The 12,823-nt window shown below is 43.5% G+C and overlaps 1 protein-coding gene across 11 annotated transcripts in view; it reads right to left on the bottom strand.

Moving 5' to 3' along the window:
- Positions 1-12,823, bottom strand: part of TANC1 (tetratricopeptide repeat, ankyrin repeat and coiled-coil containing 1) — a 267,329-nt gene that overhangs the window by 38,976 nt on the left and 215,530 nt on the right. For all 11 annotated transcript variants that reach the window (XM_077153922.1, XM_077153923.1, XM_077153928.1 and 8 more), the window contains 6 exons: positions 11,625-11,906; positions 10,143-10,300; positions 7,464-7,695; positions 6,258-6,424; positions 3,920-4,527; positions 641-749 (listed from right to left, as the gene is read on the bottom strand). In XM_077153922.1, the coding sequence (XP_077010037.1) occupies positions 641-749; positions 3,920-4,527; positions 6,258-6,424; positions 7,464-7,695; positions 10,143-10,300; positions 11,625-11,906 (1,556 nt within the window). The remainder of the gene's footprint in view (positions 1-640; positions 750-3,919; positions 4,528-6,257; positions 6,425-7,463; positions 7,696-10,142; positions 10,301-11,624; positions 11,907-12,823) is intronic.

Below are 12,823 nucleotides of genomic sequence, written 5' to 3'. Positions count from 1 at the left end.
ACAACGAGATAATACAATAAGTCGAAAGCTTTTAAGGAAGAAGAGAGATTCTTCCACTGCTTCTTCAGCCAGTGAGCCTCTCCTGTGGAGTTCGTCCAGACCCTTCATCAGAGCTGCCAGCTTCACAGCCTGCCCTACGGATTGTGAACTCTTCCATTCCCACAGTTGCGTGAGACACCTTTATAAATCTCATATTTACAGATCTCTCCTGTCGGTTGTTTCTCTAGAGAACCCTGACTAACACATACACCATGAGAAATAAGGACAAAATCAGAAAATCTAGGTGGTAAGAAACTATGTAGGTCAAATTATGCAGGCTCTTCAATAAATAAATAAATAACAAAGTAACAAAAGGGAATGAAATGGAACCTTTAAAAACTTACAAGGAGACTTAAAGGGGAAAAAAAAAGTTAAAACTTGCCCAGAGCATTCAGACATACAGTTGGGTAATAAACTATGAAGAAATGCAAGGAAGCGATGATGACAAAAGAGAGAAAAATGGTTATTTTAAGAGAGGAGGGAGAGGGTGTCTCTGAGATGGGGCACATGGAGGGGTTCTGGGATGTCTGAAACCATCAAAACCAAAATATGCACATGACCCCAAGAGAGACACCACTCCTCATATCGGTGTGCAGCTCACCTTGAAGATGTGCGCCTTGAGGATGTGATGGCCGAGCTCCATGGTCTGCTGGCGGTTCAACTTGCCCTCTTGTCGGGAGAACATGAATGCCAGGAGAGCATGCCCATTTCTAGGACAAGAAACACAAAGGCTTTTAACAAAAGGCTCCATTCCCATTAAATACAGAATTACCATATGACTCAGAGATTCCAATTCTACATTAGATGCAAAGAAAGTAAAAAGAGGGACTGAAACAGACACTTGTACCCAGTGTTCACAGAAGCATTATTCACAGTTGCCAAATGATGGAAACAACCTCAGTGTCCATCAACAGAGGTATGGAAGAACAAAATGTGGTACATAATAACAACAGAGTATAACCTGACCATAAGAAAGAACTAAGTTCTAAAACATGTTGCAACATGAAGAATCCTGAAAACATTATGCGCAATGAAATAAGACGCAGAAAGACAAGTATTATATGATGATGTCACTTATAAGAAATGTCTAGAAATAGCAAATTCGCAGAGACAGATAGTAGATTAAAGGCTATCAGGGAATGGGAGGGAGGAAGAGTGTATGTTTAGTAGACAGAGCATGTATGAATAAAATTAATTTAAGGGGGGATAAAAGGTCCTGCTCCACTGCGCCACAGGCCCATGGCGAGCACACCACCACATGATCCCCAAACTGTCCTCCTGGTGCTTCAGCGTCTGACATACAGGCAAAAAGCTGCCTCGCTATAGATGACACAGGTTGTTTAATCTTCAAATCATTTGAAGGGCTTTCTCTGGATTTCCCAATCCCCACAGAGGAACCCACAGAAAAGCCCTAGGTCAGGGTAGGTGGTCACCTTTGGAACGACTCAGTGCAATCCTATCAGGCTGTTTTCCTCAGAGCACGCATCACTCTCTCAACATCTTATTTACTGATTTATAGCCATCAAAAAGTATAAACTCCATGAGACTAAGGATCTTGACTTTCTTATAGTCACAAAACCTAGCAAAGTGCCCAATGCTTGGTAAATAACCAAATATGTATTTCTTGAATGGAGGGATGTATGTATGTATGGACAGTTAGAGCAGAACCACCACTGGACCTGGCACATTCAGACCTGCCCTTAGGACAATCATCACCAAAAGAGAAGCTTTACAATAGGAGGGCAAGAAAACTAGGCCACACTTAGCAAAAATTAATGATCATAAGTGCTCCAGTCTGGAGGGAACACACAAATCTGTCCGGGGAAGAAAGTGAAGACGTATGAGCAGGTCCTTGCTATTGCTGGGCAGGTACTGGACATTCAGCTGATGCCATTGATGACTCCCCCTCTAACCCTGCCAGGTAGGAGCTGTCCCACCCCCTTTTTACCCTCCTTGTTTGTAGGACACATTCTGTCTACTCAGACTCCATGCCCTTGTCTGAGCCAACCGGTTTGGAAAAGACACCAAAGATTACTTATTCTCACAGCTGTCAATTCTGTATGATGTGAACAATTCCCTTTGCACCAACTTGACAAACCTGAGTGTCTATTTTGTTGGGAAAAAGTGGTTGTTGTGGAGGGAAGCATAACCATTATTTAAAAAAAAATAAATAATAATAATAATAATAGGGCAGGCTACAGTAGCTCAGCAGGCAGAGTCCCTGCCTGCCATGCCAGAGACCCGGGTTCAATTTCTGGTACCTGCCCATGCAAAAACTTAAATAAATAATAATGATGATGATGGTGGTGGTGGTGGAGTCTCCTAAATTTATTTCCTAGTAGTTGCTAATCTGGATGATTAAGAACATGCATCATTTAAATTGTATTTATTACCTATATATAAATGCCTGTTTCTCAAATGGATTATGAACCATTTTAGAGGTGAAGAAATCAAGGCAGATGGAGACCAGGAGATTCGTTCCTACAGAACAAGGGACAGCTTGACTTTTCAGGCCACATGGCCCACTGAGTCTCCCTGTCCAGGGTCTTATATTGGCCTAAATCTCTCCCATGACACAACCTGTGATCCCTCAGAAACATTTCATTTCCTTGACATCAAAGCCTGGGATTTGGCCTCTCAGAATCTCCTGAACTCCCACCTGTCCTGCTCCCTTGTTCCCAGGGAAACCGGGCTTGGCCGCTTTTCAGTGTTCCCGGCCCCCAAGCCCTTCCTGACCCCCATCCGTGGGCTCCTCCCAGGGTTGAACCTAGCCCAGACCAGCCCCCCAGTCAGGGCCAGTCTCCCAACCACAGCAAAGCCTTTCTCAGCCTCCCAAGCTTCTGAGCTTCACGGCCACACCAAGCTAAGGACCACCCTGCCCTGGGTGGCCGAGCCACAGGATTCCAATGCTCTCAGCTAAGCCTGCGGCTTCCCACCTCTCTGAGGAGGCAACTCGCCAAGCAACCCATCCATGACTGGACTCCACTACAGGATGGACTACTCAATTGCTCTTTTGAAGCAAATAAATTGCAAGGAAAACAGAGATTGAGGAGAAAAATCTATAAATTAACATACATTTTATGGACCTTCTTTGGTTCCTGATTCAAATATACTGGGAAAAAAAAGGGAAGGCATTGGAGAAATTTGAGCACAGTTAAATATTTGATAATATTGATAAATCATGACTAGTTTAGGTGTGCTGATGCTATTATGTTTAAGGAAATGCCCCCTCCCACTTTACTGAGTTGTATAATGTGTTATTTAGGGTAAAATTTATGATGTTTATGATTTAAGAAACTTCAGGAAAAGAAAAACATAACAGACATAGTAAATATTGTCAAATGTGATGATGCTCAAATCTACGTGATAAGAAAAGCTAGGTGATAGATAACAATGGAAACTAAGAAACTTTTACTTTTTAACTTCACAATTCTACTCCTGGAATTCTAATGAGGAATAATTAAGAAAAAATAATGAGGGAGGAGAGAGAGGAAGGAAGGAGGCCCTTAAAGCATTCATGGGTGCATGGGTGAGGACACCGGGCAGCGGCTGCTCCCCGGGGGCTGCTATCACACTCTTCCATACCCCCATACGGAGGGCTGGGGAGCGCGGAGGAGACGGAGGTCCAGAAGAAAACAGACTCTGATGGTGCCGAGCCTCTCATCCAAGCTACTGAGTAGTTCTCAAATTCTAACAATCAAAAGAAGGGAGCTTTTGCAAAGAAACAGAAAATTTCCAATCGCCCCTCTTTTCAGCAAAAAGGAAAAAAAAATAAAACAAATCAGCAAGACACCCACTCCCTACGCGCTGCCTTTCAGTTAAAGAATGTGAACGGCACAGTTTGAAATCCCTTTCCCAGGCCCGCCGCGGCCAGCCGTACCTGGGCTCACACAGAAAGGCTGTGTTTTCCCCGTCGGCTCGCCACACAAGCCACTCACGGAAGGATGGGTGGCAGAACATGCGGGTTTTGTCTCGCCTCTTAATGAGGAAGCAGGAGAGGGCGTCCATCCTCTGCTGAAAATCTTCCCACCCCTGCTCGCCCTGTATGTGGCCGGCATTAATGGCCTGAAAAATCTGCTCGTCGGTCATGGGGTGGAGCGAAGCAAGGGCCACGTTGAGGATGGGAAGGGCTCTCTCAAAGGCAGACTGAGTTATGAATTTCATGTTGCACTGCAGCAAGTACAGCTCAGACAGGGACACGGGCACAACTTTATAGCTGGCACTTTTAATGACCAAGTGCCCCCTCTGGAAGAGGTCCAAGGTGAGTTTGAGGTACAGGTAGGAGCCCAGGCTGCGCAGCACCAGGTGGCTGCTGACTTTCCCGATGAGGGTGGCATCGGCCTTGCCGTTCAGAGAGATGTTGCTAAGGATGTCGGGGCTGCTGTGGACCCTGTGCTGGACGTACGCGTGCAGGTCGCTGTGGATGTCTTTGTTCTCTGGGAAGTCATCTAAGGAAAGCTTGATGAAAGGCAGTGCACTTATGAGCTCCTGTGGAAAAACACAAAAACCCACAGTGGCGTGCAATGCAGATTCCTTTTCTATTTTAGCAGCATTTCAAACCAGATTCACTAGTTCTCTTTCAAGGAGGATTTTCCTGGATTATAGCGACTCGTTGTTTTGTATTAAAACATGTATTAGGATAAGCTGAAGATAAAAAGCTTATGTGAAAGAAATCCTGATGTGAGATAGAATAGGTAAAGCTTTCCCGAGGCCCTCATTGGAACAGTCGGAGCTGAGCCATTCAGCGGAAGAGGCCCGAGCACCACGTGGATGAGGAAAGGGCCAGCGAGCCCCTGCAGGTGACCTAATACCCGTAATCCTTACATTGTGCAACTGGTTATGTAACAAGGACATCACAAACCAGCCCCATTCATCTAAGACTACCACCAGATTCCCAGATAAGGGACTTCCTTCCTCATGCATCACATACTGGGACCATGGAACCCAACCAGGGACTGTGAAACCGCCCCGAGCTGTGCCCCACAACAGCCTGCTAGCAGTGATGCTGTGCGGCAGGACAGCCCACTGTCACGGGGTAACGGCTGCTTAAAAAATAAAAAAACAAACTTTGAAAATGGAGTAAATTTTTAAATTTTGTGCACTGTAAGTATAGAACAGTAAACAGGTCAAGAATACCCAAGTTATTAGCCAGAAATAGAAAAACACAAGCTCCCGAAAGCCCCTCATAACCCCTTCCAGTCTCCACTTCCATCCCCAGATAACCACTATCTTCACATCAAGCAGCAGAGGTGAATTCCTGCCCTTTTTTTCACTTCCTACTGGCATTTCTGAACTGTTTTAGTTCATATTCTCACTTAGTGTAACAACCATAGGAGGCAGGAAGGCACAGTTATTCCCACTGCACATAGATGCTAACTGAACAGATTGTAAGTAAAACCTAGAATTCCTGTTCCTGAGTCTAAATGATTTTTGAAGTCTGCTTACTGCACGAAAAATTACTGAAAAATATATGAATCAAATGTCCATGAAAACAAGGATCAGGTTCCGCTGATGTCTAATCCCACTTCTCATGACAGAGAAAAAAATCAAATGTTGTTTTTAAAGGAATATCATCATAAGAGGATAAGAGTCAAAATTTATTTATTTATTTTCATTAAAAAAAATAGTGGGAGAGGAAAGGAGTCAATGGCTAAGATACAACTTTAGGGTTCAAATGAGGGGGAAATGAAGAGAAAGAAAAAAAATCACCTTTTACCAAGCTGCAAATGTCACCTCATTTTTCTAAGTTTTATCACAAAAATAGACCTCTACAAACAGGCCTTAAAATTGTGCTTTTTCAGCTCTCCTTTCCCCCTTCATAAAAAGCAAAACCCCACTCCAAACCCCTGCAAATAACTACCAACAGGGAGAGCTTTAAACTCTAGGAGACCAGTTAGTCCGACACCTTAAACATTCCCCAAAACTGGTTTCAGTTCAGAAACTTGGTTTATGGTAAACCAAAACTATGCCGTGTGAAGAGCAACAGGTACAGCTCAATGCTGAAAGGAAACGTACTTGGCATCTTGATAAATACGCATCAAAGGGAAAAAGGTTAGTACCTCACCCATGTGAGGCTCTGTGCACTAATTTTTCAAAGTCCTAATACAGTTTTCCGTCAGAGCAGCTAAACGGTTTACAACCTGTAAGTCATTAGTATTCATCGGTATAAAAATTTAGGTATGGGGACTTGGAAAGAAATTTGAGAATTCTTTTATTACCTGAAAATTTGCTCTTACAGTCACAATCAACTTCAACCAGGCAGGAAATTTAGAAATAATTTTGGTAATGAATGAAGAAAGCGTATCTCCATAATCAGGTTTATGAAACTCAGCCTCATTTAATCCATCCACCAAAATAATGTATTCTTCTTCAGGAATTTTCTGCTCTGAAGGATAAAAAAATTTTTTAACTAAGAAATTACACAGTGCTATGAGATGGCACCACCCAGCACATTTTAATATACAATCTAAAGTGTCAGGAAAATCGAAAAATACATACATATGGCAAAGAAATGTTTCTCACAGAGAGGCCTATTTTCTATTACATTTATAATGAAAACTGGGGGGCACCGAGCCAAAAGAAAACCAATTCTCACAAAACCATTTTCAGAAGCGTATTGCATTATGTTAGCAGAATCTCACTCAAATATATAATACAGTTACTCTTCATAAACCACTGTCATTGTGGGAAGCTACAGCAAAGATAATGAATGCTTGACCCAACCTGGGAAAGGCACTGGGTCCCGCATCAGAGCTCCCAGGCCGGATTCCAGGAAAGGTGAAATGACACGCCAGGGACACGCGGGGGCTACACCATCCAGCCCAGGCCACACAGCCAGGCTGAGCTGAGAGCCCAGCTCTGGAGGCTCCTACAACAGGGCCCTTTTCCACAAGCCTGAACCCGGTTTCCTCCTAGATTTCATGCCAACATTCTGCCAGGGCAGTGAGGAGGAACGGTGACCTGAGTGGGTCCAGATCCCCTCTCTCTATCTCTAAACACCTTCCAGCAGATAAACGAAGCTCAAACAGGAAGAAGAATGGGAAGCCAAAATGCACCCCCATCTTGTATGATATTCAGGGGTAAAAATAAAACGGAGACTTCTAGAACTGACTTTAGGTTTCAACTGAACTGAATGGGACCCTCAGAAAAACATACACTGGCAAGTGCCGCCAAACAATCGCTTCTCCCCCGCCACCCAGAAGTGTGAAACATGTAGGCAACCGTCTTCTAAGGCATCTGAATAACCAACCTAGTTACAAATGAGCTACTTGTCCAACCATCAGTGCAGGGACAAGACCTCCACGGATGCTCCCACATGCTCTCCCTGCCCTCCTCTCCCTTCCACCCCAGGGTCAGGCTGACCACCCTCTTGCCGGGCACCACCTGGGTATTCTGGGTCACTACTGAGAGAAGGGCTTTGGTACCGTTTCTCAGGTTTGTGAGCGGTTCCAGCACACCCCTCGTGAACGCGGCCGCGGGGTCCTGCACACAAGATCGGAGGCTCAGCATGCTCTGCAGGTGTGGCTCCCTGATCAGAAGGTCTCTGTAGGCAGCCAGCCGCTGGGACCGGCAGAGCAGGGCGGCGATGCTGTGCACAAACTCAGGCACCAGGCACGTGTAGGTGTTGTCGGCCTGGCAGTAGTGGTACGCCACAACCTGTGGGAGGCAGAGGCATCAGCGTCACCTCACCCTTCATCCAACTCCTTCCGGGACCTTAAACACGAATAGGGGTCTGCCCATTCTCTTAGATAACAAGATATGCTGTTTGGATCCCCCAAGACCACATCATTCTTCAGCTTAGTTCATTCACTTATTCCTCCCTTTATTGATGTGGTTGGCTAAGTCCTAGTAACTGCATAATCTTCGATGACAACCACATATCAGTCTTGATTAGAATTCAGATCAAGACAAGTTACTCCAAAACGAACATAAACTCAAAATGTAATTCATAAAACCCAAATTCTTGCCTAGTTTAGAGCAATTCCCAGCCACCCCAACATCAAAAAATGCCATCTCCACTACAGTTCTGTTTTCAAAAATCACAGCACCTCTTTGGGAAACCCTTCTGTTGATCCCAAAAAACAGATGGAAAAGTTGGTGGTTATGACAGCCAGGAAGTAAAGTCACAGCTGCTTTTCGTCCCTGGCAGGAGGGATAGGGATGGGCAACCAGATAGAGCCTCCAACCCCTTCCCTGCTTCTCTACACACATGCAAGCCTGCACACACACACACACACACACACACACACACACACTTCTTCAAGCAACACTATCAAGAAGCTCAAAAGGGACATTCTTCGAAAGATGAATATAGAAAGCAACAAAATTCTGCCTATAACATGAAAGGACACACATGAAGAGAGAGGTATCTCTCGAAACACCAAAGAAATAGTGAAAGTACCAGGGAGAGGAAGAATATTCCCTTCATTCTAACAAATTTGAAGCAGCAGAAGGTTAGTCTTTTGGAGAGATCTCCAGGAAAGTGCCACATATGGAAATATTTTGGGAGTGAGAGGAATATTTTACAGAACAAAAAATAAAAGGGAGGAATGAAGGAGGAGTATAAGCCTAAGGTAAGGAAGGTCAAAAAGGGCAAGACCAATCTGTGTAAAGAGCATTCTACTTTTCAGCAGTGCCTGAGCCACTACCCTTCCACTCAGTTCTATAACTGTCTGTGGTAAGTGCAGCTCAGGGCAGGAGGCAGAGGGGTTAAAGGCATCACCAAGGTGACACAGATAGTCAGAGGGCACTTTGGGATTAGGCTTTAGGTTTGCAGATGAAAAAGCAATTGGTAGTAGATATGCAGAGGCTTTTCTCAGGCCAGTTTGGAACTGCCATGGGACTGCTGTTTTAGAGTTAATGTATCAACACTGAGAGAAAAACCTGGGCTCCTCAACATCCCCTGGACAAAGACTAGTAGGAACATGCAGCAAGACCCCTGGGCTTGCAAAGACCATCACACAGCTGCCCACCAGCAGTGACCCTGTCCAAGCGTCTAGCGCAGTATTTTACAAAATAGGTTTGGCAACCCAACAGTAAGTCAAGAAATCAATATGGAGTCACAACAGCTCTTGTTTTTTTTAATAAGAATAATTTAAAACACCAGAGTGTGTTACAGAATATAAGAACAAGTATAGTTTAATGATGCTTTTGCTTCGGTTATGTATATATGTGTGCATATGTACCACATCTCTAGTGTTAGATGTCTTTCTTACTGTGGTTGCAAAGGGGTTTGAAAAATCACTCTAGCAATGGTGGCTTTGAAATTTACATCACATCCCTAACCTCAGAGTACTTATACACAAACAGACAATGGTTCTGTATCGGGGTCAGAGCAGTCAGGCCAACCACACAAAGCAAGGAGCAGACACGATCTGGGAAGCAGGAAAGGGGAGAGTAGAAGGAGTCTGAAGCAGAGACCCATTCATTTCAGTTCCCCTGCAGCAACCTCAACCACAGCAGGTTCTCCTAACTAAAAGCCCCACAAATCGCTGCCCATGCTTGGTGGTTCTCCAGCTCTGTGGATCCACACCACTGCAGCCAAGGGAGACCCATGCAGCTCACTAGAAACCAGAGACGTAGCCAATTTAATGCAGGAAGGACGACTTATGAACCAGCGATGGGCACTGAAGAGAAGGAAAATTTCAAAAAGACCATGATGACCACAGATTTAGGAAGGAAGGGTCTGCCAAGTCTTTTTTTACAGCATCACAAGAAACATCTGAAAGAAGACCCAGGCAATAGAGCTCAGGCAGAAGGGGTCTGCATTGGGTTAAACGTTCCCAAACTTCTGGATTTCATACCAAATTAAGGGGAGCTTGCGTTTATGGGGATGGATTTGTGGTGAATGCACAGGATGTCTTCTGCTTTGAGGAACTCTGTTTAAAACAGATAAAGTCCACTGTCTTTAGATACTTATTTTCATTCATCCCTTTTATTTGGAGTATTTTATCATAATTTTACAAAAAGTGACGCTTTTTCATTAAGCAATTGTGGCCTCTGATTAAAGAACTCATTTATCTCACAATTCATTTCTCAGATGACAAACAAGCAAGGAGTATGTGTCTCTCATTGGAAGGCTCCCATAAACAAGAGCTGATTACCTTGGAAGCGAGGTATTTCACTGCATCCTCTCTTGGTCTCGGGTTTTCAGGAGAACCAGACCCAGATGGCAGAGGACTTTTGGCTGCATTAGGAGCACTTGCAGAAGAACCAGGTGAAAGCAACGGAGTGAAAGGGAGATCCTGGGAGGGCTCTGAAGCTGCAGGGAAAAGAGACCAATTCCATCATTTACAATCAAATAACCGGCATGGTTGGATATTGAATGAATTTTGTGTTAGTCCCAGAGAGTATTTTAACTGGGTAATAAGTGCACACAGTACAAGCTCTACTTCAAGTGTCCTTTATTAAATCATCTTGTTAAAAAAAAAAAATTCATGGCTCTCTTGTACTTGTTTACCTTGTTTAGAGACAGTTTATTTTTAATGATCTGACTAAACACATAATAAGCAGTGAATAGTCCAATATTTTGCTACCCCATCCCTTTTCTAATTTAGTCTTTACAATTTTAATAAATCCAGCATAGAACACAAATGCTATGGAAAACAGGGCATAAAAGAATTCTGCACCAAAGTCCCTCTGGGGGAATGGTGAGAAAGGGGGAAAATTCAGCTTCCCCAAGTGGAGAACTCCTGATACTTTCACAAGCAGTGGGGACAATCAAAGCAATAGGCTGAGCCCCCAATCTTGGGGTTTGTACATGTGAAACTTAACCCTGCAAAGGATAGACTAAGTCTACTTAAAATTAGGCCTAAGAGCTACCCCCAAGAGAACCTCTTTTGTTGTTCAGACGTGGCCTCTCTCTCTCTCAGCCAACACGACAAGCAAACCCACTGTCCTCCCCCTCTTTACATGTACATGACACCCAGGGGTGTGGACCTTCTTGGCAACGTGAAACAGAAATTCTAGAATGAGCTGGGACTCAGCCTCAAGGGATTGAGAAAACCTTCTCGACCAAAAGGAGGAAGAGCAAAATGAGACAAAATTAAGTGTCAATGGGCATTAAATAGGTATCAACTTTTTAGTTAAGGTGTAATGGGGAGGCTGGAGGGAACTGCCCCAAAATGCAGTTGTGTTCTGGTAGCCACGTTTCTTGAAGATGACTGTATAATTATATAGCTTTCGCAATGCGACTGCGTGCTTGTGGAAAAAAGAAAAAAAAAAAGAATTCTGCACCAGGCTCCATCTGGCTGCTTCAGCCAGGAAGCTAGCCTCTTAGTTTTAGGACCTAAATTCCCCCCAGGATACTTGATCAGGCCGCACTACCCCATTTCTGCTTATATACATATGAAGACAGAGGCAAGCTGGCCTCGACTCCAATCCCCCACTCCCCCAGTCCAAGTTGTAGATATGTGCTATGATCAACAGACATATTCAAATGCATTTCTTATATATGATTGCAAACCTGAGATAGCAGCTGGAGCAACTTCAGAAAACTGGTAATTTATGTCTACCTGAACAGCAATTCCCTCCATCTTTCATATATTACTATTATAAACTAGACAAGTAATTAAACATGGACATACTTTTAGGTGATGAACTGGGGCTGTTGGAAGCAATTTGCCTCATGCGGCTTCCATGGCAACTAAGTGCCACCAACTTTGAAATGATTGCTGTCTTCCCAAATCCAACATTTCCAACAACTACTGCTCCTCTATTTTCTGCCAGTTCTGTGTTCCTCAAGTTTTCTTCTATCTGGTGAAAGAGCCAATCCCTTCCCACAAACACAGAGTCTGTTGTTATGCTCGGGACTTCAAACAACAGAGGTTTCAACAAAATGTCTTGTGGCTTGTAGGGAGCAAACCGTGCTTTAAAAAGAAAAATTGTTATTTTAGAAGAATATCATACTTTCATGCACTAAAATCTCAGAATATCTCACTCCTTGTGTATTACACCTAGTAGAGTCTTTTGGTATTTCCCGTGAGGGATCTGTAAGTATTTCCAATTTGGTTCAATCAATAGTTCTGTAATGCCTCATACATTATACCACAACGGTTCTACAAAGAGTCCTCTTAAAGTGACTTTCCAGTCTTTTCATGCCTCTGAGTAATGAAAATAACTCAGAGGCAAATGCAAAGGGGGCTAGAGTGATGCAAGGGCCCAAACCATATCTCCTAAGTTTATCTGAAACTGTATTTAACATGTTTCTTTCACAATTATATGAGTAAAATGGGAATGCATTTTCTCTAGAAACAAGGTCATAGCTCTTGTGCAGGTGGGAAGGCCCCATGTGGTAAGTGTGCTGTGTGGGTACCCATACAGTCCAAGGAACTGCAAGAAAACTAATTCTTTGTTGGTAAGAAAAAAATCTAAGGAGTACCCCTTCAAAGTAACTCATTGCATCAGGGACTCAAACAGAGATGTGTACACCAACGTTCATAGCAGCATTATCCATATTAGTCAGAAGACAGAAGTGGACCAAGTATCTATCAGCAGATAAATGGATAAACAAAATGTGAAAAATGCTTACAATGGAATATTATTTGATCATAAAAAGAAGTGAAGTTCTGAAACATGCTAAGACATATTTTGCATACTGAGTGAAATAATCCAGCTACAAAAGGACAAACACTACATGATTTCACTTATATGAAACAATTAGAACATGCAAATTCATAGGGACGAAAAGTAGATTACAGGTTGCTAGGTATGGGGGCAGGGGTAGTGAATGGGGAGTTAGTGTGTCTTGGGTACAGAGTTTCTATTCGGAGTGAGGGAAAACTTT

The sequence above is a fragment of the Tamandua tetradactyla genome, chromosome 3 (genome assembly GCF_023851605.1).
Source record: "Tamandua tetradactyla isolate mTamTet1 chromosome 3, mTamTet1.pri, whole genome shotgun sequence".
NCBI lineage: Eukaryota > Metazoa > Chordata > Mammalia > Pilosa > Myrmecophagidae > Tamandua > Tamandua tetradactyla.
The sequence above is the reverse complement of the archived record's forward strand: the minus strand, read 5'-3'. Positions and strand labels throughout refer to the sequence as shown.